Below are 23226 nucleotides of genomic sequence, written 5' to 3' on the forward strand. Positions count from 1 at the left end.
TGAACTATAGTAGTCAGTAAAACGAACTTGGTGTGTTATATATTCACTAAGATATCACACTAACACTGTAGCTGAGCAATTCTTTAGTCCATTTAAGGCCCCAGCCAACAGGAAACAATACAGTAGAGTGCCTATTACAGTCCTAGCCTTGGGGGATGTAGGACTGTATTCCTGAGATATTGCAGAAGCAACTGGAAACAAACAATTCCTGAGCTATTGACAGCATTTACATTGCAAAGAATTCTTGACAAGGGAAGCAGCAGTGCTCTAGGAACTAGCCAGCAAAGCTCTTATGGCAGAAGTATTGCAAATGATTTTCTGAAAGCTCTATACAGTCAAAATTATACGACTGTGCTTTGTTTGAAAATTGATGTGCAACTGAATATGTCAAAACATCAAAAGGCACTATAAAAATAGGGTCTTAAGTGAAAAAAGAAAAAAAAAGTTAAGATATGTGAGCCAAACTTCAGGTCAGCCCTCGTAAACCATCTATATGTTTAACACAAGAGTGTGGTATCTCTCCCACCTCAGTGCTTGGAGGGCTAAAAATTCTCACAGTTTATCTCCATACAGTTTCCACAGTGTACAAGTTATGTTGTCGATCCTTTGTGTTAACTTTTGTCGGTGGGTGCTACACTCTGTGCATGACAGAGATTACATCCTCTGCTTTCGATCATATCTGAGGAAGTTTGGTTCCACCTCAGTGGATACATTAATTCTAAGAACACTCAACACTGGACCATTGAATATCCCCATGTGATACATAACGAACCTTTTCATGACTTGAATGTGGGTGTTCAGTGTGCAGTTAGTGGATGAATAGAGGATGGTTGCCTAGTTGTACTTCCTCTTAAAACAATAACCAACACCACCACACAGCAGACGATGAATAACAAGACCCATATTTATTAATGAAATACTGACCTCTGAACGATATCCGGACACTACTCTGTGCAACTTCTTTAACATGTTGACAGAGGGAGAGACTATGTTGACTTTCAGCAAGACTTTCAGCCCATACTGCATGTACTTCATGGTTGCAATAAGAAATGTGTTCAGTGGTTAGATAATTAGAAGGGGGTTTTGGCCTGCTCATTTTCCAGATCTCAGTATATGTGACTTAGTTGTGGGGAAATTTGAAACAGAAAGTCTAGCACAACAATCTGCGTACAGCCGAGGTCCTGGAAAATTAAATTAGGGGAGTAAAAAGTGAAAGAACAGCCCCGAAATGCCATTTGGAAGTGTTGGGTATTGCTTCATTATTTTTCCAAAACTGCTATGAGAAACAAATTAAAAAATGACTGGTAGTTACAACTCATGCCTGAGATTCCGTCTGTGTCATTGTTTCCCTGCCAATACCACAGAAGCCTGATTGTTGAGACATTGAACTGAACAATGTCTTTTTCTTTGTTGCAGTGACTCATGGACCGAAGTATGTTGTTGTACGCATTTCTTTTTTAAAATTTATACATTTTAGAGAATATGTTAGTATCTCCTAGCATCAATCTGTAATATACTTTACCATTAGTTGTACATGTGGTACTTTCATTGATTCTATGACGTAAAATATTTGTTAGATGCTATTTGGCCTGCTAGGCGTTTGCCATGGCAACAAATCATTAGTGTTATTTTCTGCATAATTGTCTGTTATCTAATCTAAGTGTGAATTATTTTGTTCTATACAATATGCCTAATTGTCTTCAAATGGTAGAACAATACTCTTACTAAGGTACAATACGTACATAATAAAATAAATTATTATGGTCAGTAACATACATTTCCCTCGTGTTTTTGCAGTGCTGTTACTGTACAAGAAGCTCTTCAAACGGCTTGAAGATGACGATTTTGAGGCAATAACTTATTTGGGAAGCAATTGCGGACACACGCTCAAGTTTTGTTGTCTGGAGGTCAGTGACTGGGTGGACATGAAGCCGAGGATGCCATGGTTGAAGAGAGAGAAGGACCTAAGTCAAATCTCTAAAAGCGAACCACCAAGCAGCAACATGGGTGCCTGAAGATCTGGACGAAGAGATTTCAATTTTCCCTCAAACGTACTCAATCGACAATCAATCACCTGCATTTAGGGCTGTTGCCCACATGGCGAATTCCCTATCAATTGTTTACCTAGAATTCTCCAAAATGATATCAAGGAATTTCATAATTTATTGAATGACTAGAAGACCACCTGCGTAATTCACAAAGAAGGAAATGTGCATATGAAGAATGCAACTCACAGATACACACTTGAGTGTGTGAAGTGTCAAGTAGGACTCTGCGTGCAATGTCCTGTCAAGTTGCATGCTCACAAGCAGTAATGCTCACTGCCAAATCATGGATAATTCGGATTGCTGTCTTCATTCCTTGTAATATATTAGTATGTTAGAATACAGTAGAATTGGTCAGTTTCTGCTCAAGGTTTATTTTGTGTGTGTGTTTTAAAAATATAATCATCAGTTTGTAGCAAGTTTATTCAATTTATTCTAACTCCTAATAATAATAATAATAATAATAATAATAATAATAATAATAATAATAATAATCATAATAATAATAATTGTACCGGGCAGTACACCTCCACGCCGCTAATTCAAATATTGCACCAGTTGAAACTCCTCTACAGAAGAAAGCCTGAACTTTAACAAACTGAACTAACTCAACGGTTTCTTGGAAGATGTCACTTTGGTAATTTTGAAGTGTTCTGAACTGTGTCTATTTCGATTTGTGTTTGTTTGCTCCATATCAAGAAGTTGGGATATTCTCTAACAGATGTCTCTACCAAAAACTATGATAACGCACTCTGGTGTAAAGGAATGTATTCTCCGGAAGAAATATTGTATGCCTAAGTTTTGTTTTTACTAAATTTTGTTCTGTGGTTTGTGGGTTGGCAATATAAATCCTTTCTTTCCGCCCGTTTTGAATGTAACCAATCAGGAATTTATGTAATTAATTTTCCACCAATAAGGTGTTTCTTCCTCGTCTTGTGTATTCGTTTTTGCTGTTATCCAATAAAAACGAAAGGGTGTGTCTACTCATTCCTGAAAGGTCTCGAATGTTCCACGAGGGTATATAAACTGCTGATTTTCTTGTCTCGGGGCCACTTCAATAACATCTTTCTTAGTGTATGAACATGTAGCAGGGGGCGGGAAGCGCCTCTTTCTTCAAGCAGCAGTTCTTCTACAAGGTAATGGCCTGTTAACATCTTTATTTCTTGCTATCTTAGCAGTTTAACTCTCGGAGAAGGTTCGAAACCTTTAATATGTAATCAATCTTCCTTAAAATGTAAATCCCTTTTTCTGTCTATGTAAAAACTACTATTTCTTGAATTGTAAAGCGGGGATAGAGAGTGCTTCACCCTCTCGAACTCCCCTTCATTTTGGAAATTGAGGTGACTACGTTTTCATAACCGTTTCTTCTCTTCCTTAAAATATTAAAGTTTCTCATACGGGTCACCTCCTTAGCTTGGGATTAGTCCCTGTGTTTCGGCCTAGAGCCACTTAGGTTCTAAAAGTGTATTTAAGAGTGCAAGTTCATGCCTCCAATCTCTTCTGTACTTTGGGCCAGTGACTTAACCTGATGTTTTGTTTTCTTCATGCGAAGGCCCCGTAGGTTGGGTATTAATTACCCCTGTCTCCTTGTGCACCTTAAGGGCAGATAGAAATGAAGTTTGTTGTAGCCTTTGACAGGCTTGTAAAATTGAGAGCGGGTCTGCTCTTTTTCTTAACATTGTAATTAGGAGCAAGTGCTCCTCGTACTTAGGGGTTTTCTGCCCTTTAGCAATTGTGGTGGTGAGCTGAGAGCTCAGAAATTAATCTTGGGGCTCGAAGTCCAAATCTTGTAATGAATTGTAATTTCTTAACTTGTTTTTCTGCTACTTGGTACCTGTTACTCTGTTGTTATGTGTTGATTTTGAAAAGAAAATATAACCTTTGTTAAAGTTTTAAATTAACTTTAATTTTGTAGTTGTGACCTATTCCAGCCCGCACCTTCTTTCACCTCTAACTACCACGGATAACTCCGTAATAATAATAATAATTTTATTTTATTTATTTTATTTATAACTTATCTAAAATACATTTGCAAATATGCAGTAGGATATTATACATTATCTTTGCAATTATTTACACCTGCAAAGCACTTGATGTGCTTATCTGCCGGTGTAGTAGTTTCACATTTGTATACATTGTTGCAATACTTACTGTTTACAACATTAATAAGGTATGTACCGTATATTTACATTAGCATTGTAATTTTGTCCTGTGGTGTGAGTTTTTCTTAATCCCTGAAAGTATCACTCAAAGTAAATAAGTCTTTGGTACATTTTTCATTCAAGAACAAATATTTAAACTGTAATTTTATTATCTATGATCCATAGTTTCACATGTTTTTTTAGTTGATATTTGGTTTTCAAGTGTGTCAATTCTGAGGGCAACTTGTTCAAAAATTTAGGAACTACAACTTGCAGTGTTCTGGATCCATATTTGTTGTAGTACCTCATGACCTGAAAATAACTTACATGCCTCAGTCTTGTTCCATATGTATGTTCATTAACAATTCTATATTGTGGCTTCCAGTAATTTTCTTTAATTATGTTGTACATATAAAGTTGTTTAACCCTCAAGAACCTTTCTTTCTGGTACATCCCTGTTAACATATCCTCACTTAAGCTAAATATTCCTCTGTTTTCATACCAAAAGAATGCTTTGACAATGCGATTTTGTAACATTTGTACCATGTTTATGTCTGTAACAGAAGCTGATCCCCATACACTTACACCATATGATATAAGTGACTCAACAAGTGAATGATAAACCAATTTTAAGCTATCATGAGGTATTATATACTTAACCATTTGCATTTTGAACAAGCTTAGCCTCAGTCTTTCACACAACTTATTAATATGTTGCTTCTATGAAAAATATCTATTATTATACCTAAATATTTCATGTTATCAACTTCCTCTATTACATAGTCACAATTGCATGATTTTTGTTCACCATCGTGAATGCACTGAACTGAATGGCCTGTTATCTTAATGTTTTCTCTTTGCATTTTTGGGGTAGTAATGTACAAGACTTTTGTTTTTGAAGTGTTAATTATTAGACCCTTATCATGGCACCATTCTTGAAAGTAGTTGTACTCCATTTGTAAATGCTTCTCTGCTACTTTTGGGTTTTTATGTACTGATACAATTAGTTTATCGTCTGCATACATGAAATATTTACATTTTTTAAACCATGAGCTTATATCATTGACAAAAATAATATACAAAATGGGTCCTAGGATACTTCATTGTGGAACACCTCTTTTAATAGAAGTTATTTCTCCATATATATTATCAATTTTTACCCTATACGTTCGGTCAGTCAGATAACTTTCAAAAACTTTTAGTGGTGTTCCTCTTACCCCAATTTTGCTTAAGGCTGCAATAATTTTTTCATGGGAAATTGAATCAAATGCCTTTGAAAAATCAATAAACATAGCTAAAATGTGCATACCTTGATTTAGCTTCCCATTGATCAAATTGGAGAATTCCTCAAGAAGATTACTTGTACCCTTGTGTTTTTGATAAGCAAATTGATGTTCATCAATAATTTTAAATTTTTCTAAATATGAGATTAGGTGATCAGCAATGTATCTTTCAACTGCTCTACCTATAGTTTGAAGAATAGATATCTGTCTATAGTTTTCATACTGTAAATGTGAACCTTGCTTGTAAATAGGTCTCACTATGGCAGTCTTCAGATCCTTTGGGAAAATACCTGTCTCTATTATTTTATTGATTAGCTTCTGTATTACTGGTGTTATTATGTCTATGTTATCTTTCAGATGTTTAACTGTTAATTTATCCATGCCTGGTGATTTATTTATGTCCATTCCTTCAATTATGTGTGCTATATCTGCTGTACTTGCTAGTGGTAGATAAAATGATGAAAGTCTCTCTGTATTAGGTAATGGTCTTCGTTGTACTCTACATTCATGTACTACCTTGTCTAGCTGTTCTGAAAATGTTTTTGAAAAGTTATCAACTATATTTTCTAGTGAGTCTTGCCTTCCTAAATAATGTCTTACCGTTTCTTCTATTGTCCATTTCTTTTTAGTCTTTAGCACATCATTTAATACTTCCCAAGTTTTCTTCATGTCCCCTCTACAACTTTCAAACTGCAATCTGTAATACTTTCTTTTTGCTTTTTGAATATCAGCTATTATATCATTCCTCATTCTTTTATATAACCTCCTTAAATTTTCCTTATTTTCTGGATTTAAATTTGATGCATTTTTCCGTCTTTTGAAAAGTCTGTCCCTTTCTTTGATTTTTTCTATTATAGCACCCGTCAGCCACGGTTGAGAGTCTTTCCTTCTCTTCTGTTTTTTTGTATCCTTCGTTTCAATAGTTGCCTTGTTAACTGCATTGCAAATCTTCATGTATATATCATCTGAACTCATGTTCTCATTTATTTCTTTTGCAATAATTTCTATTTCTGTTCTTAACATGGATTTACTCACCCTTTCCTGTATGTTATCTATAACTTTTTCACTTGGAACATATTTATTACACCTAGTATCATGTGATATCTGTACAGTTATTATATAATGATCAGAAACTTTAGTCTGAATTACAGAAGAATCTCTTACATTTTTCCCACTCCTAATCAATGCATGGTCGATGCAGGATTGTGTTAGTTTTCCATTTACATATTCTTCCCTTGTGAACTTGTTAATGCAATGAACTAACTGATGATCTGCTAGCACATTATTGTACAAGGATGTGACTCTGCTGTCTTTCAGAATATCTATGTTCATGTCCCCAATAATTATTAAGTTTCTGGCATTCATACTATGTAAATGAAGATCTAACTCCTCCACAAAATCCTTTGGATTATAGTCAGGTGGTCTGTATACTGCCATAATGATCCCATATAGTGTTCCATTAATCCAAACTTCCCCTGATAAATTTTCAAATTGATTTGTTATACATTTCTTTTCTTTAAATATGAACCCTTCCTTGACAAAAATGACTATTCCTCCACCCCTAGAAACATTTCTTATTGAATAATGCATACTATATCCTTCTAACTCATACTGCTCAATTTCCATTTCATTATTTACATTTATTTCACTAAATATTAGCACATCAACCAGTGGCCTGCTGTGTCTTAATATTATAACCATCTGATCCCAATATTTTCTAATTGATCTTATATTCATATGAAGTAGAGACATTTCACTTTCTTGTTTCTTTGTCATCTGTAGCCATTCATCACAATTATTGTATACCTTTGAGTCTAGTAATAAACTACAACTATCAATGTAACTAACATCCATAACTAAATTTAAGATACACTAGAGTAAAATTAAATATTGATATTTTCAGCCAGTTACTGGATTTTTTCAATGTCTTTTTTTTGAAAGAATTCTTACCGGAGTAGTTTTCTCTTCCTTTCTAGCAAACAGCTTTCCCTGCTTCACCCATACGTACTTCCATCCTTTGATGTCCGCCTGTCTCCATGCCTCCCAGCGAAGATTAGCCATGTAAGGGGACAGTTGCTCCGTGACAAGTACCTTCCCTCCTTCAGTTGGTCCAATAACTTTGGAGTTAAGGATGGTCTTGCTTTTCCTTCTTGCGAGCATTAAGTCTCTCTTCTTCCTTGGTAGCTGAATTATGATGGGTTTGGGTACTCCTTCTTTCCTGGTTGGAACTCTGTGTGCTGCATCTATTTCAGTTTTACACAATTGAACATCCAGCTCTGCTGCAATTCTGCATGCTATTTCTTCAACATCTTCCTCATCTTTCTCTGCAATACCATGTAGCAAAAGGTTTCTATTTCTGGAATATTGCTCAAGTTCTTGTATTCTAATTTCCTGTTCATGAATTATATCATCCTTTTCTTTGCATGCATCTGTTAAACACTCCACTTTCTTTTCCAACTCCTTTATCTGTTTAATCATGCTCTGCATTCCTGTCCTAATGTCCTCATACTGTTCACAAATGAACTTCTGACTTTTAACACTTTCCCTCAGTTCTTCCTTCATTTCATTCACTGCATCTTTCAAGTCCACAACTATTGTTAATTTTTTGTTGATGTCCGTCAAGTCATCGCTTTTTTTAGCGTTACTGCTAGTGTCCACTTTCTTTATGCATTCAGCACATCGCCATTTTGTTTTCTTGTCCTTGCTCATCACACGGTACGAATTTTCTTTCAGGGCGGAGCAATCATAGTAATAATAATAATAATAATAATAATAATAATAATAATAATAATAATAATAATACCCTTTCTAATAAATATAACCCACTCAGTAAATGCCAGCCAAATTCTTCCAATACTGCAACAGCTAAGGGAACCTTGCATCTGTTGACTATAGGAGCGCCTAGCAAACAGGGGTGCCGAGTGCTGCAAAATGAAAACATTTACACTTGAGAGTAATTGTTAGGATCAAACATAAACACAAAGTGTTCTGGAGAAGAAAAAAATTCAGGTGTTCAAGGGTTAATCAAGGTTCTGCTAAAGATTTGATTCAAAAAGTATCTCCAATGCAGCCAAGAACAAGTTAACTATTGAAAGAATTTGTCATCGGTAGTCTTTCAAGTGTTAGGAAGAGGAATAGAAACTTTCATCCTAATATACTGATATGAACTGAGATATTTCAAAATGCCCCTTCACATCCAGCATTTGTACCGTACGTGCACCTTTTAGCGATACATGGACACCCTAGTGCTGAACAGGTCGACCTCGGGTATCTTCGAGATTCGTATTGGCAACCTTTGAAACACAAACTATGAATCGCTTATGCATTGCTGTGTGACATCTGGCGTACACTTTACGTACTAGTACTGTTGTTGTTTACACAGCAAAGCCAAACTATAGAATTCAGGCTGGGAACAAGATTCGCATCGAGAAATGTTATATAATGTTATATAAAGTGTGTATGACACAGTTGTTGACTTAAGATAATAAAGGTTTAGAAAATTAATATCGATTGAACATATTATCGATTCAATTCAGATTTCATTTTCATTCAGTTAGCAGTATAACCGGAACCGTGAGAGCTCCCTCCTTCCTCCAGCCCCCGTACAAAGAAATATCGATAAAAGGTGTGTGGACTATAAACACCACTTCCACCAGTCATCAGATATGTCACTGAATTAATTACAATTCAATTTTTGCATGAATTGGGAGCTATGCACATTTGGCATAACGCTCATACAATATTCGTTGGAAGGTATAAAGTGGTCCCAAAATTAACCTCAAAGAAGAAACACAAATACAAAAACCTGTTACTTATCAAGAAAGAATGGGACTGAACAGCATGTCAAATCCTCCATCAGCAAGTATCAGTAATGAATCCAGGCAATCATGCCAAGAAATCAAGAGTATCATAGGATACTCTATGACAGGCTGACTGTGAAGTGATCAGTCCAAAGACTGGTTCAATCCGAAAATAGCACTAGTGAAGGTTATGCAGTTATAGAAATTGTATAAACTAATAGCAGTAGCATAATGAAGCGTACCAGGCAAGATGGGCCAGAAAGTGCTATTTTAGCATGACCAGCCATATGAGTAGCACAAGTCATGCTCTGATGTTACCTCAGCAGGTTCCATACCATCACAACCATAAAATAGGTTGAAACTTCAATAAAAGGTACATTTTGCCCTTGTCTGTGCTAATGGACGCACAAAATACTTCATCCATCAAGAAACATTCATATACAGTATGACATGCTAATCGCATCTTTAGGATGGAATGTATCCACGAGCAAGACTTGCAATAGCACAAGGCGTCATAATACTTCGATAATATCGATAATATGTGGAGATATCAGTGCCCAATAAAACACTTCACCTACTCCTGGAAATGTGATCAATCATCAACACAACCAGATAATTGTCGCAAGGCAGTCCCACCGAGTCAAGTTTTCTTTGTTTTCAGTTTCATTTTAAAGTTATAATAACAAGATGTGTTAACATTTTCTCTGATGAAACAGTTGATCAACATAAAAAATGTTTAACTTCTTTGCTGGTGTTTTTATTAGTTAGTAGCTGAAAGCCTACAAAAAAAGACTCATCAAGGAACAGCAAAGAAATATCTGTATCAACCAGCCAGACAAGTCAGCAATAGCTGAACATGCCCTATCATAGGGTCATGATGACGTGTTCCAAGATGTTCGAGCTCTTACCCACATTAAACACTACAGGTCTATGATTATACGAGAAGCTGTAGACATACGTAAAAATCCTAACAATTTCAAAAGGGTCACTGGCTATCAATTAAGTAATACAGGGTTGACAGCTATTAAGGATTTACATAGGTAGTTCTCTTCCCTGTCCTTTCTATATTGTTATTTTGTTTCAGTGTTTTCCATTTGTACGTTTGTCATCACCAGTTGGTTCATTCCAAGCTATGTGTTATGTGTTGAAGTTATACTTTTGTAACGTGTGTACACCGCTTATGCTGTGCCAGCATACAGTGAGCCACCTGGTGATGAACAAGCATACCACTACAGTTCTCCAATGGTAAAGGATTCTTAAATTCAAACCCTCGTTATTGTAGAAGACTTCCGCATGAACAGTCGAGACTTTCTTCTGAAGACGCCAAGCAAAGTTCTCTGCAAATCATAAAGAGTTTCATCTTGTTTTCTTGACACGGCATAAGCTAATGCTTACAACAAGAAATCCACTATAAAATTTCAAAATAATATAAGTTTATTTGTAAATGAAAAGACAATTTTCTACCACACTCTCTCTCTGGTGTAATCTTAGCCTACTTCCATCATTCTGGAAGGAAAAAAAAAACAACTAGAAGCAAGCATATGAAATGACCCATGTCTCCCACAGCCCAGAAAATAAATTTTTTAGTAACAACACTATTCTGAATAGAACCTGGTATAAAAGTAGCCCCCCCCCCCTCGTAGAATTAAAGCCATACTTATATCAATGTCAAATTCATCTTCATAGTTGCATTACAATGTATATTAGCAACTGGGTAATTAATTTATACCAGCTGGTATCCTCTGCTTTTCCAATCCATGTAATATGTTACAGATAAAACTCAATACAATGAGAATGAAATGGAAAATGACAGAACACAATAAATTCCAAGGAAAAACTCAACAGAATAGAAGATACAGACAAAAGAAGACTACAGACCTCGACATCAGCTGTGAGTGTTTCTAACAGCTTCTCTTTGGCATCGTCTCCTATGTATATTTTCATTCCCTCTTTGACAAAGTCATTATCCTTCAGAGTTGGTAGGTCCTTCTCCTTCTCTTTTTCAGAAGCCTCACGATCAACTGTGGAGCCTTTCAGGTCAAACTTTCTGGAATTAAAAATTAATTAATTACACAGTCTAGGTAGGAAACAGTTTCAACAACCACCACTAAATTAAAGCAATTGTCAAAACAAAAGTCTGACTATTAAATTTCTACAGTATTCTAACATACAAGGAAAAAATGTACTAAAGGAAGGCTAGTGTGTTTCTAGGAAAGATTCCTGAATGTCCAGGATTGAAAGTATATATAACCTGATAGCTGGGATGTGGGTACAGCTCAAGTCTTCAAGAAATGACACCTAAAAGCTGCAAATTCTTATGAACAGAAACCGAAAGAAGATATTACGTTAGTTTATAAACAAAACTGAATGTACAAACGCAATAAAGCAAATGGCACTCAATTCAAAAAAGAAAAGTAACCAGATTATTCCTATCAGTGACAAGTTTGCAAGTTCAATTAATATCCTAACATACTCGGCCTTCCTTCATACAATAATTGAATGAAAAATGTTTTCACAACAATTTTCCATTGAAGCATACGTCCAAAATTAGTAAGGGGCAACAACTCTCAACATTCCAAAGTAGAATATGTAAATAATGTAATCCCAGTTAACTACCTGAACTTCCATCTTCCTTACAATAACACGCCTGTTAAAATGTCTCATTCACCATTCAGACACACACAGAAGAAAAATGCCCCCTTTCAAATATTATTTAATTTCTCACTGTCCTCTTCAATCTCTCTTCATACAATATTGTTTAAGTATTAAAAGGTCCATTTTTGGTAGGAAGGGTTTGATCCCACTACACAATAAAAGAGAGAATGTCTGGAGATGCAGCCTCAAAATTATGAATTTGTATACAACAAACTGTATTGATCATCTCAAACACAGGACATGTGTTATGCAGCAATATCACATGCAAGACGACTTTAAAATATATATATATATATATGTTTGTGTGAATACTGCAATGCAAACAAAGCATATTGTGAATGGCTATTCTGAAAAGTAATTACGAGGGTAATCCCAAAAATAAGGTCTCCTATTTTTTTTATTAATACAGAACTCTGTTCGTGTGGCTGTTGGTTACAATATTGAGAAGAGTGTTTCCCGCGCTCGCATATAAACATGCGCACGCTGCACTGAGGCACTCAGTCTTGGCTTGGCAGCTGTTGAGAATGGAGCTCCTGTTGGATGTTACCGCCAAGTGCGAAGTGCATGCAGTTATTCGGTTTTTGAACGCAAAATGTACTGAACCGATTGAAATCCATCGCCAATTGACGGAAGTGTATGGTGAGTCGTGCATGGATGTTAAAAATGTTCGTAAGTGGTGCAGAGAGTTTGCAGCCGGTCGAACTGAAATTCACGAAGAAAGAACAAAGGAGCGGGAGACCGTCAATTTCCATCGAGACGGTCGTGAAGGTTGAGAAAATCATGCGTGAAGATCAGCGGATCACCCTGGATGATCTCTGCACTTTGGTTTCTGAGATTTCCCGAAGCGCCGCTCACAACTTCCTGAACAGCATGGCGGCGAGGGTATGACATGGGCATATAAAAACTGTCACAGCGTCTACAAAAATGCATTGACCGAAATGGTGACTATGTAGTAAAATAGCTAAATGTTCAAGCTGTAAAATGATGCAAACCATTGTAGAAATAAACAGGTCTATGTGTATGTAAAAAAAAATAAAAAAAATAATAAAAAAAAAATTAGGAGACCTTATTTTTGGGATTACCTTCGTACAGGGTTATTATTATTATTATTTTTTTTTTTTTTTTTTTTTTTTTTTTGCATATACACATTTCTATGTATCCTGTCTTATTTTACAAGCATACTTTCTTCTTTTATATATATATATCAACATATATTGTCCATCCTTCCTTCTTGATTAATGGTATGCATTCTGATGCGATACAAACAACATCACTTTAGCTGATATTCTCACCACAGGGTTCAAGGTGAAATAAGACAAAACAGTAGCAAGCCTCAGTTAAACTCCCAAGCCACTTGGAGCACAGCAAAAGGAAGAGCATAAGAAAGAGTTGCATCCTGACTGGCTTGTTTGGTATCATGTCGTCTCCAGCATCCTCGTAATCAACCAAAGTGATAAACATGCCCTATGTGAAGAGTTGCGAAGGAGAAGCAGTCTCTTAAAGTTTGTGAATATTCTAGATGTCTAAGCATTCTTGGAATTTTGTTGTTATCTATTTATGGTCTGTGGTTTTCTTATTCTATTTCAATGCAAGCTACCTATAATCAGCAACATTAACTACTGATTTATTAAAATTTATTTAACTGTCAAAAGATGCCGAGCACAGTGAATGTAAATTACATAAGTGTACCTGTAGATAGCGCACTACATTATCTTTTTTCATTCTTTCCAGTCTTCTGTTTTTGGATCTTAAACCTAATTTTCAAAAGTCATATACTTTATTTCAGATACAAACCAATTTGAGGTTGAAGTACTCCTGCAAGTTTTCCGGATATATGGGACGGTATTACGTTGAACCTCAAAATAAAAAATGGACATTTTAATTTCCTATGGAAGCCTTTTTGCATGCTCTGCGGAAATACAGGCGTGTGTGCCTCATAAGTGATGTGTAAAAATTGTAGCAATTTTTACGTTTGCAAAGACCATTTCCTTTCGAAGGACTTCGTTAACTATACAAGACACCAATTAAATTAAGTTGTTCCAAAACAACTGATTATTGATAATGCCTGTGTTAAGTGATAATTTTATAGAGCAACATCAATATTACACGGCAAATGACGAGTGCAAACATAACTCAAAACACTTCTAACTGATTGCTGCTGACATCTGATGCCTCTACAAGTAACTATAGAATCACAAGACAACTATAAGATATTATGAAGGTGGAACTTCTCCAGCAGTCTACTGTAGCAAAGCACAGAAAAGACGAACAGCACTACTTTTACAGCAGTCCACCAGCTGTGTGGCATCGCTCCTCCACAACTGCTGCAGCAGTCAACCAGCTACCTGGCAAGGCTCTCTCCCAACTGTTAGAACAGTTCAATAGAGTGAAAAGATTAAGTGGTATTGGAGAGATTGATGTAGGAGCAAGTACAGAGTCTGATATGGATGAACGTCAGTATAGTTTTTGTCATCACTCATTAAATTATTTATCAACAGTCAGTTACAGAATGCTATCAAAGCTCTGTCCACAATGTTGAGGATAAGATTATGGCACTTTCAATACACAGTAAATCACAAAAATATGTGCAGACCATGAAGCAATGCATTCATGACTTTGCTGCTTGGTGCACTTACATACAAAGGTCACAAAGTTGTATGAAACAGTCTAGTCCTTCACATATCTGCTATGGTGGACTTAATAAACTTCATACCTGCCAGACAGGTTACACCATGAATTTCTGAGATTTCGCATTGTGATTTGTGCAAATGCCTCTGAGGTTTTTCATAGCACATCTTGTACATACATTGATTTTTGGCCATATATGTGTGACTTAGCATAAACCCACATGAAATTGTCCGATTGTCAGGTCTGGTGAATTTCGGGGCTGAAGGATGTGTTTCTCAGCTGACAGTCGGTCGGTCCAGCGACTTGTGGAGCCTCTGTGTCATGGCCTGTCTAATGTCTTCCTCCCCATTTCTGTTATGCACTCGTCCACCTGAGCAAGGCACAGCAAGATTATTACACAGAAACATGTCCCGCTACTTCATTATGCCACAGTACGAGGGAGAAAAACGACACTTGTACTGCGCTCTAGATAGTCTTTGAGCACGTGCTACTCTCTCAAACCAAGCATTCCATGAGATGCATTGAGCACGTTGCTGTAGACACACTTACATACCTAGGTCACAAAAGTTGTGTGAAATAGTCTAGTCCTTCACATGCCCACTATAACAGACATATCAAATTTCATGGTTGCCAGACAAGTTATGCCACAACGCACTGAGGTTTTCCATCATGATTTGTGCAAATGCCTCCGCGCTTTATCACACGTATAACTTGACGTATCCACACACGAAAATGCCCAAGCTGAGAAAAACAACATTTCAAAATTAAGGACCATCTTGGGAAACTGACAGGTTGCCTGAACCAAATGCAAGCACCTCCACACTGACATGGCAGGAAACTTCACAAACTCAATCTCCCAATCATTCAAAAATTGAAAATAGTCCAGAAAGTTTTATTTTTGTCATTCAAAATGGATCATCACTTATAAGTAGGGCCCGGATTTCCATGCACTATCAAATCTCAAAATATGCATACATTCATGCCCTATCATATTGCAAAACATGCATAATGAACTGGAAAATATGCACTATGAAAATTGAGTTCCTTTTGAAACAACGTAGGTACAACACCTAACTTCTCCAAACTGTCTTTATTTAAGCTCATCTGTTTACCTGTCAGCACATTCTTAAGCATAAGACAATGACCTTTGTGCGTCGCAGGAAGTGACACTGCATACTTAAATGAAGACATTTGGGACAAAGTGAGGGTGAAATTGTACGTCTTCTGTAATTTCACCACAATACGAATTTTGGAAGCTTGATGAATTCAAAATCAGGATTTGAACGGATCACTTTGTTCAGCCTATCTTTAGCTGCCGTAGCTACTTCTCCGTGCGATGATTGCAGACACATTCGAATGCCCTCAGTAACTGGTAACGATTGCCTGCTTCGATAACGAAGACGTGTCATAGTGAGAGTGAGAGTTCCGGGTACGAAATCCTAGAATAGCAACGGAAGAAGATTCAGTGAAAAACCAAGCTTTGCAAGCTACTATCTCAGTAAATGGAAATGGCGTATGGCTTTTAGTGCCGGGAGTGTCCGAGGACATGTTCGGCTCGCCAGGTTCAGGTCTTTTGAACAGACTCCCGTAGGCGACCTGCGCGTCATGATGAGGACGAAATGATGACGACGACACATTCACCCAGCCCCCGTGCCAGCGAAATTAACTAATGATGGTTAAAATTCCCGACCCTGCCGGGAATCAAACCCGGGACCCCTGTGACCAAAGGCCAGCACGCTAACCATTTAGCCATGGAGCCGGACTGCTATCTCAGTAACACGGCGTTACAGAAGTGTGATACAAGTTTTGTTTTGTTCCTCTAACACTGACGGAAAAAACGAGCCGTCAGTGAGTAATGCACAATTTACAGTTCAGTTTATAGCAATTTAAACTGGGACACTTTATTCCTAAGAACCAGAGATCGACGTCTGGCCTTCCGGCTTACGTCAATATTTACTCAAACAACAGGTATGAAAATGCTTGGTTATTTGGATTATAGGAGCTCTACTGTATATACTAACTTTGGTTGTCACATAGGATGCCAGGAATATATTCTCTCCGTCTCTCAATAATAGACATACTGTATAACGAGGAAAAATGGTCCCAAATTCTGCAAACCAACATTCATAAAAGGCACTGTCATGCAAGTTAACATTATATATGCACCAAAGTCAGAAGAAAAGTCATATTATGCAATATTAAACATCCCAATATTAGCTGTTAAATCCAAGATCTTCAAAATATGCATCATGCATGAATTTTCTCCTAAAAAGGCTAAAAGATGCAAACATGCAGGGAAAAGGAATGGCCATTTGAAATCGTTAAGACATAAAACGAATATTTGCAAAGTTGGAGAAGTGTAACCACCTTATTTAAAAACATGCATTTGCATGAAAATCCGGACTCTACTTATAAGCATGGGCCAGCCTTATATTTATATCTTGCTACTCACTTTTATCTTCCCTCCATCACATTTCCTGAGTCATTACTCTCAAATATCTTTTGACCAATCTTAATCAATCCATGGCTGAAGTTCTTAAAGTAGAGGTTTCTAAGATAGCAGAGAATGACATACAATGCTCTCTTATTTGATGAAATGTCACTAGAAAAGGGGTTATGTTATGAGGCTAACAAACCATATATTTGTGAGTACGAAGATCTTCGTCATTTTGGAAGGTCATCTGTCTTAGCAAACCATCCATTAGTTTTCATGATAAGAGGTATTCACAGAACTTGGAAGTCTATGATTGCTTATAATTTCACCACAAATTTAATAAGTATAGTGTACTCTTAAAAAGATTGTGTTTATTATAACTAAATTACTGCAACTTGGGTTGAAAGATGTTTGCAGAGTTTGTGACCAGGTTCTGATAAACCAGAAAGCCTGAGAGACCTTTGTCAGGCTAATTTAGATAGACCAAATCCATTCCATTTTGTTGTAAATAATGAGCCAATTGCTGTCCTATCTTTAATTTCACCATCTTCTGAAAAATACTAAAATGTATTAGTTGACAGTAAAATTCAGGTTGATGGTCACAAGGAGGCAAAATCTGAATACATTAAGAAGACATTCAATTTAGATAAAGAAAAGAGGTTTAAAACTTTGCCCAAACTGAAAAAGCAACATTTTAACCTTAAGGGCAGTTTTGGCAAAGAAAAAGTTGCTGTTGCACAGTTAAGCCATACTATGGCAGCTGTAACTGAAACGTTATACCATTTCAAATCCCTTGTCCAATCTGTTATGTTTACATCCTTAGGTGTAAAATACAACCTGTGACAAAGTTTGGTGAACGAAGTCAGAACGGTCTATCCAGCAACACTGGTGACACACAATGCTGCACCTGCATAGCAGCAGATTCTGACCACCTGCTCCCAACGTTGTTCAGTTGAGCATCGTGTGTGTGCCATGGAAGACCTGTCTGACACAGTGCGTGTTTAGTGTGTTGGTTCTGAACTGCAAACAGCAACATGAACAACCAAAAGATCAATGTACAGTTTTGTTTTAAGCTTGGCAAGACACTGAAAGAAATGCATGCGATGCTGGTACGTGTTTATGAAGATCAAGCCCTGTCCTTGAAGTGTGTGTACGAGTGGTTCGCCCATTTTTGAGGAGGCCAGGAGAGTGTTTATGACAACTCCTGTAGCGGAAGACTGTCGACCACCTTCAGTGGCGAAAACAATGAGAAGGTGAGGATATTAATCACGAACGATCGGCGATTAACTATGCGCATGATAGCGGATGAACTGCAGATTAACCGTGAATCCATGCGACAAATCGTTACCCAGAAGTTAGGGAAGAGGAAAACGCGTTCTTGTCTTGTGCTACATCACTTGACTGACAATCAGAAGCAGGCATGTTTAGAGGCTTCACAGGATTTTATCGAAACGGCGAATGCGACACAAAATTTCTTGAACTGTATTGTCACTGAGGATGAAACCTGGTGTCTCAGGTACAACCCTGAAATGAAACGGCAAAGCATGGAATTACAAGTAATTAATCTCATATTTGTTCCGTATTGAAGATAACAATAAGTAAAATTCTTTCAAGAATAAAATTTACTGTGTCCACCTATTCAATACAACTAAAGAATATAATTGTATTGTGTAACTGTATAGAATAGGTGGAAACAGTAAATTTTATTCTTGAAAGAATTTTACTTAAAGCATGGAAGGCATTCTCTGGGATCCCCTCGTCGGAAAAGGTCAGAGCCGAAATGTCACGCATCAAAACTATGCTTATCACCTTTTTCGATTGTCAGGGCATTATCTACAAGGAATTTCTACCTGAGGGAACGAAGTTGAATGCTGCATGGTTCATTGAAATTTTGACACGTTTCATGAAACGTCTACGCAGGGTACAACCCCAGTACACCAATGTTCATGGTTTCTTGTCCATGACAACTCTCGCCCACACACAGCCAATATCGTCAAACAGTTCATGGCAAAAAAGAGGGTGGTGCAAACTTGAACATCCCCCATACTCGCCAGATCTCAATCCTCCAGATTTCTTCCTATTCCCATGACTCAAACTCGCTTTGAAAGGAAAGAGATTTGACGATATTCCTGACATACAACGAAACGTGACGAGGCTTTTGAACACCATCCCAAAGGAAGCCTTCTTGCAAAGTTTCCAGGACATGTATCACCGATCTCAGCAGTGCGTAGTTATGGGAGGGGATTATTTCGAAGGACAGTAAGGACACTGCCGTGCATTGTTCATCTATGTTGATAGTACAGGACTATTCCCTGAACTTTGTCACAGGTTGTGTGACACTTTATACATGGTTTGTTGTTACATGATAGTCTGATTATAAATAGGCAACTTATCTCAGATCTATTCAGTTTAATACACAATTTAAAATAGACTGGGTTCAAACAGTCACTATTGCCAGAATATAAACCTCCCAGAATAGTAGCAGTTGGTGTAAATGGACATAATACAATTATTTTTCCTGTTCAGTAATTGAACTGCTGCTGTCATTTCTTGATGGATACAGTACTTTTGCATCCATCTCTTGGCACAGGCCAGAGTAAAGTGTACCTTCCACCGAAGTCCCAGTCACCATCCCATGGCTGTGACAATATGGAAGTTGCTGGGGTCTGGGTAGTGCTGAGTAATGACATTCAGAGCATGACTAGTGCATCTGAGTGTTATGAAATGTGCTGCTCATAGGGTCAGTCGTGCTGCAATGGTACTTTCTGACCCAGTGAGGAAAGCAATGGCAAACTACCTCACTCCTCATCTTGCCTAGTATGCCTCATTTTGGTGCTACCATTGGTTTTTGGGGTTTCCTTATAACCGCATAACCTTTGGTGGTGCTATTAGAGGATCCAACCAGCCTCTGGGCTGATGACTTAACAGACATACAGACAGACAGTAACTGAAAACACAGGAAATGATATTAATACCAGTTATGACTGCTTCTGGCTGTCTTTTATGCAGGGAAGTGTTACAAAATATTGCTTTAGTTTGAAAATGAGGTTATCAACTATTCTGCATTATGTTATTACCTCAAACTTTTCTTTATATAAGATGTTCTTATTATACTTTTTTTAAAGGATTGTTCCAAGCTGAAAAGGATGATGAGGCAATATTCAATATGCTGATGTCGGGTGATCTTTCTGATATTGAATATTTTTTGACAGTGATGATGCTGAAATTGTTGTTGATGCACCCTCACCAAGACCTCTTAGAACTGCCATCCTTAGTTCATGCTTTACTTAAATTTAAAACATTATGCATATATATCTCTATGTGTTTATAAAAGCTTCAGGTTACTGGAATTCAACTTTTAATGATAGATGGCGAGAAAACTAATAGAATTCTATTCCAATATGAAATTGGTCATCTTCATTACATGTTTCCAGGCCTGGAAGATTTCTAAGAAAGTAGAAGAAGAAAAGCAGACATGCATGATGAAGTGGAATACAGCAACTCAGTTATCTTTCATGATGTGCAAGCTATCAGTTAAGGAGGGATTCCACCCGAGAGGATATATACAGAAAAGAATGTTATTAGGTGGAGAAGGAAACCAACTGGACCATGTTACGCATCACTAGACCGAGCGCCATTTCGTAAAAATCAGTATTTGTGCGCATTCTGTTGAGAAACAATGTAACTTAAATGGACAAAAATCACTGTACATGTCCTAGTAACAGTTGCCTTAAAATATATGAAAAATCCAAGTGCCAATTTACCAATGTTTGATTTTGCGTTTTGCCTCACGAAACCAAAAACATAGTTATGCAACAGTAGACCAAGCGCCTTTTAGCGGTTTGTGGTCTAGTGATGCTAAACGAAACAGGTTCACAACTGACCAGACAACAACAGCTGTGTAGTGTTTACTAACCTAGTATGTTGTTACTGTGCATGTTTACATGGTAAACGATTGTGCTGTCGTATTTTCTACGTTGTGGTACCAGTAATGGAGGCTATTGGAGCAAGAACCGAACGCATTGTTACAAATGCAATAAGGATTTCTAATAACTGAGGTTTTACAGGTAAGAAAACAAACGTTTCCTTTCTATGTTAACCTCCAAAATACTCTACAATCAAAAATGTTATTTATAGATTTGTTGTTAATTTAATGGTTGAACTAATGAATTAAGAGTCAATCCTTTTAACGTATAGTGGTGAAGGGATGAAAATGTATCAAGTTTAAGGTGTACAAGTCAATTAAAAGAAAGTACACATAACCTATGTCATAGCCTTAGTAGTTTTGAATAATAGCATGTATTTGATTTATAATAAAGTGTTTTATTAAAACGAATGAACTGAAATGAAAACTCTCTCTTTTCTTTGTATGGAAATTCTTATGTATTTCATGTTTCTTTTGATTGCTAGGAAAGAGATCAGACATCGTTACACAATGATAGCGTATCTTCTCAAGTATTGGAATGCAGAAGTAAGGGTAATTGTTTGTCTTCAAACTCGGATATTCTAATGAAAGATGCTCTTTCTAATGGCACATCGCAAGATTGGTAGTCAGCTTTATGTGACAAATTTGGCGTGCAAAGAGACTTGAATAACAGCGAACTGAGTGCACGTGATAGGGGTAACATTTTTTTTTTTGCTAGTTGCTTTACGTCGCACCGACACAGATAGGTCGTATGGCGACGATGGGACAGGGAAGGGCTAGGAGTGGGAAGGAAACGTCCGTGGCCTTAATTAAGGTACAGCCCCAGCATTTGCCTGGTGTGAAAATGGGAAACCACGGAAAACCATTTTCAGGGCTGCCGACAGTGGGGTTCGAACCTACTATCTCCCGAATACTGGACGCACTTAAGCGACTGCAGCTATCGAGCTCGGTATGAGTACCGATTCAGAAGGTAATAAGTTAGGTTTATTATCAAATAATGAAACTCATACTGAGCACAATAGTTGCTTAAACAATCAAGACAACTGCAGTGAAACTGAACAGTGTGAAATTATTGAACTGTGTTCGGAACAGTTACATGTCAAACCTGTTGAGACAAGTACTTCTCTTAGTGAAACAAATAAAAGTAATGAATTGAATGTAAGTGTAGTAGTGGGTACTGAAACTGATGAAGGGACATACTGTCACATAATTCATAAAGCAAATGAATATTGTAGGTTCTGCAGTAACCAAGTAGAAAGAGACGAAAGGCCAATAACCGTAAATGAAGCAAACCTACAGTAGCCTTCGAATACTAATGATGTGGAAAATACCAACCTTGAACCAGATGCAAATCAGGTACTGGGAAGATCAAAAAGGGGAAGAAAGCGAAAGTATGAAAACCAAAACCGAGAGACAAAAAAAAAGACTTTGCATCCAAAACAAAGATTATTTCACCCAAAGAAATGTGTTCAAAGAAGGTAAAGAGTTCTGTCATTACATTTTGCCCCTGTAAATGTTTGGAAAAAGTAGGTAAGGAAAATGCCAGAAACGAATTTGACAAGTTTTACAGTCTCAAGGGTTATGAATTTCATGTTGTTGGTCCGTATTGAACTGAGAATAACATATGAATAGTAACACAGTAAAGGTTTCCACCTATTCAATACTAATATGTATTTACAATATTATAAATTACATGGAACTAGTTTCGACCCACCTAGGGGTCAAGTTTTACAGTGTCGAATCACACGACACCCAGCGTGCAGTGATTAGCTCAATGGTTCAAGAGTTTCAAAAAAGAAGAAAAAGAGTAAAAATATCAACCAAAATAAAATGTAGTAGGTTGTACAAACTGTGTGGGGTGATTGTGTGTAAAACCTTTTTACAGACATTGAGGATTTCAAGTTGTAAAGTGAATAATGCTTTGAAACATATGAAATGCTCGGAAGGAGTTTGTGATTGTCGTGGAGTAGGTGGCGAACAAAATAAACTTGATGATACGCGTGTACAAGAGGTAATAAAACATAGGCTATTAAGAAATTTCCCAAATATAAGTCTCATTACAGAAGAGCAAATACAGGGAGAGAATTTCTTTCAGAAGATACAACAGTGGAAAAAATGCATAACTTGTACTGTGAAGAAGTAACTAAACCAGTAAGTTTGCCTTCTTATTAAAAAAATGTTTTGACCAAATTCAACTTGCGTAGAAAAATAGTGAAGAAAGATACGTATAATATGTACGATCGATTAGAAGTTGAAATGAAGCATTGTACGGATAACATAAAGCTGCAAACTTTGAAAGAAGAAAAAGATTCACA

At 36.9% G+C, this 23226-nt stretch overlaps 1 protein-coding gene across 1 annotated transcript in view; it reads right to left on the reverse strand.

Annotated features, from left to right (window-relative positions):
• Window positions 1-23226, reverse strand: part of PIP4K (phosphatidylinositol 5-phosphate 4-kinase) — a 291327-nt gene that overhangs the window by 87911 nt on the left and 180190 nt on the right. Inside the window, exon 6 of the mRNA XM_067139040.2 lies at window positions 11148-11316. Within this exon, the coding sequence (XP_066995141.1) occupies window positions 11148-11316 (169 nt within the window). The remainder of the gene's footprint in view (window positions 1-11147; window positions 11317-23226) is intronic.

Source organism: Anabrus simplex, chromosome 2 (assembly GCF_040414725.1).
Source record: "Anabrus simplex isolate iqAnaSimp1 chromosome 2, ASM4041472v1, whole genome shotgun sequence".
Classification (NCBI taxonomy): domain Eukaryota; kingdom Metazoa; phylum Arthropoda; class Insecta; order Orthoptera; family Tettigoniidae; genus Anabrus; species Anabrus simplex.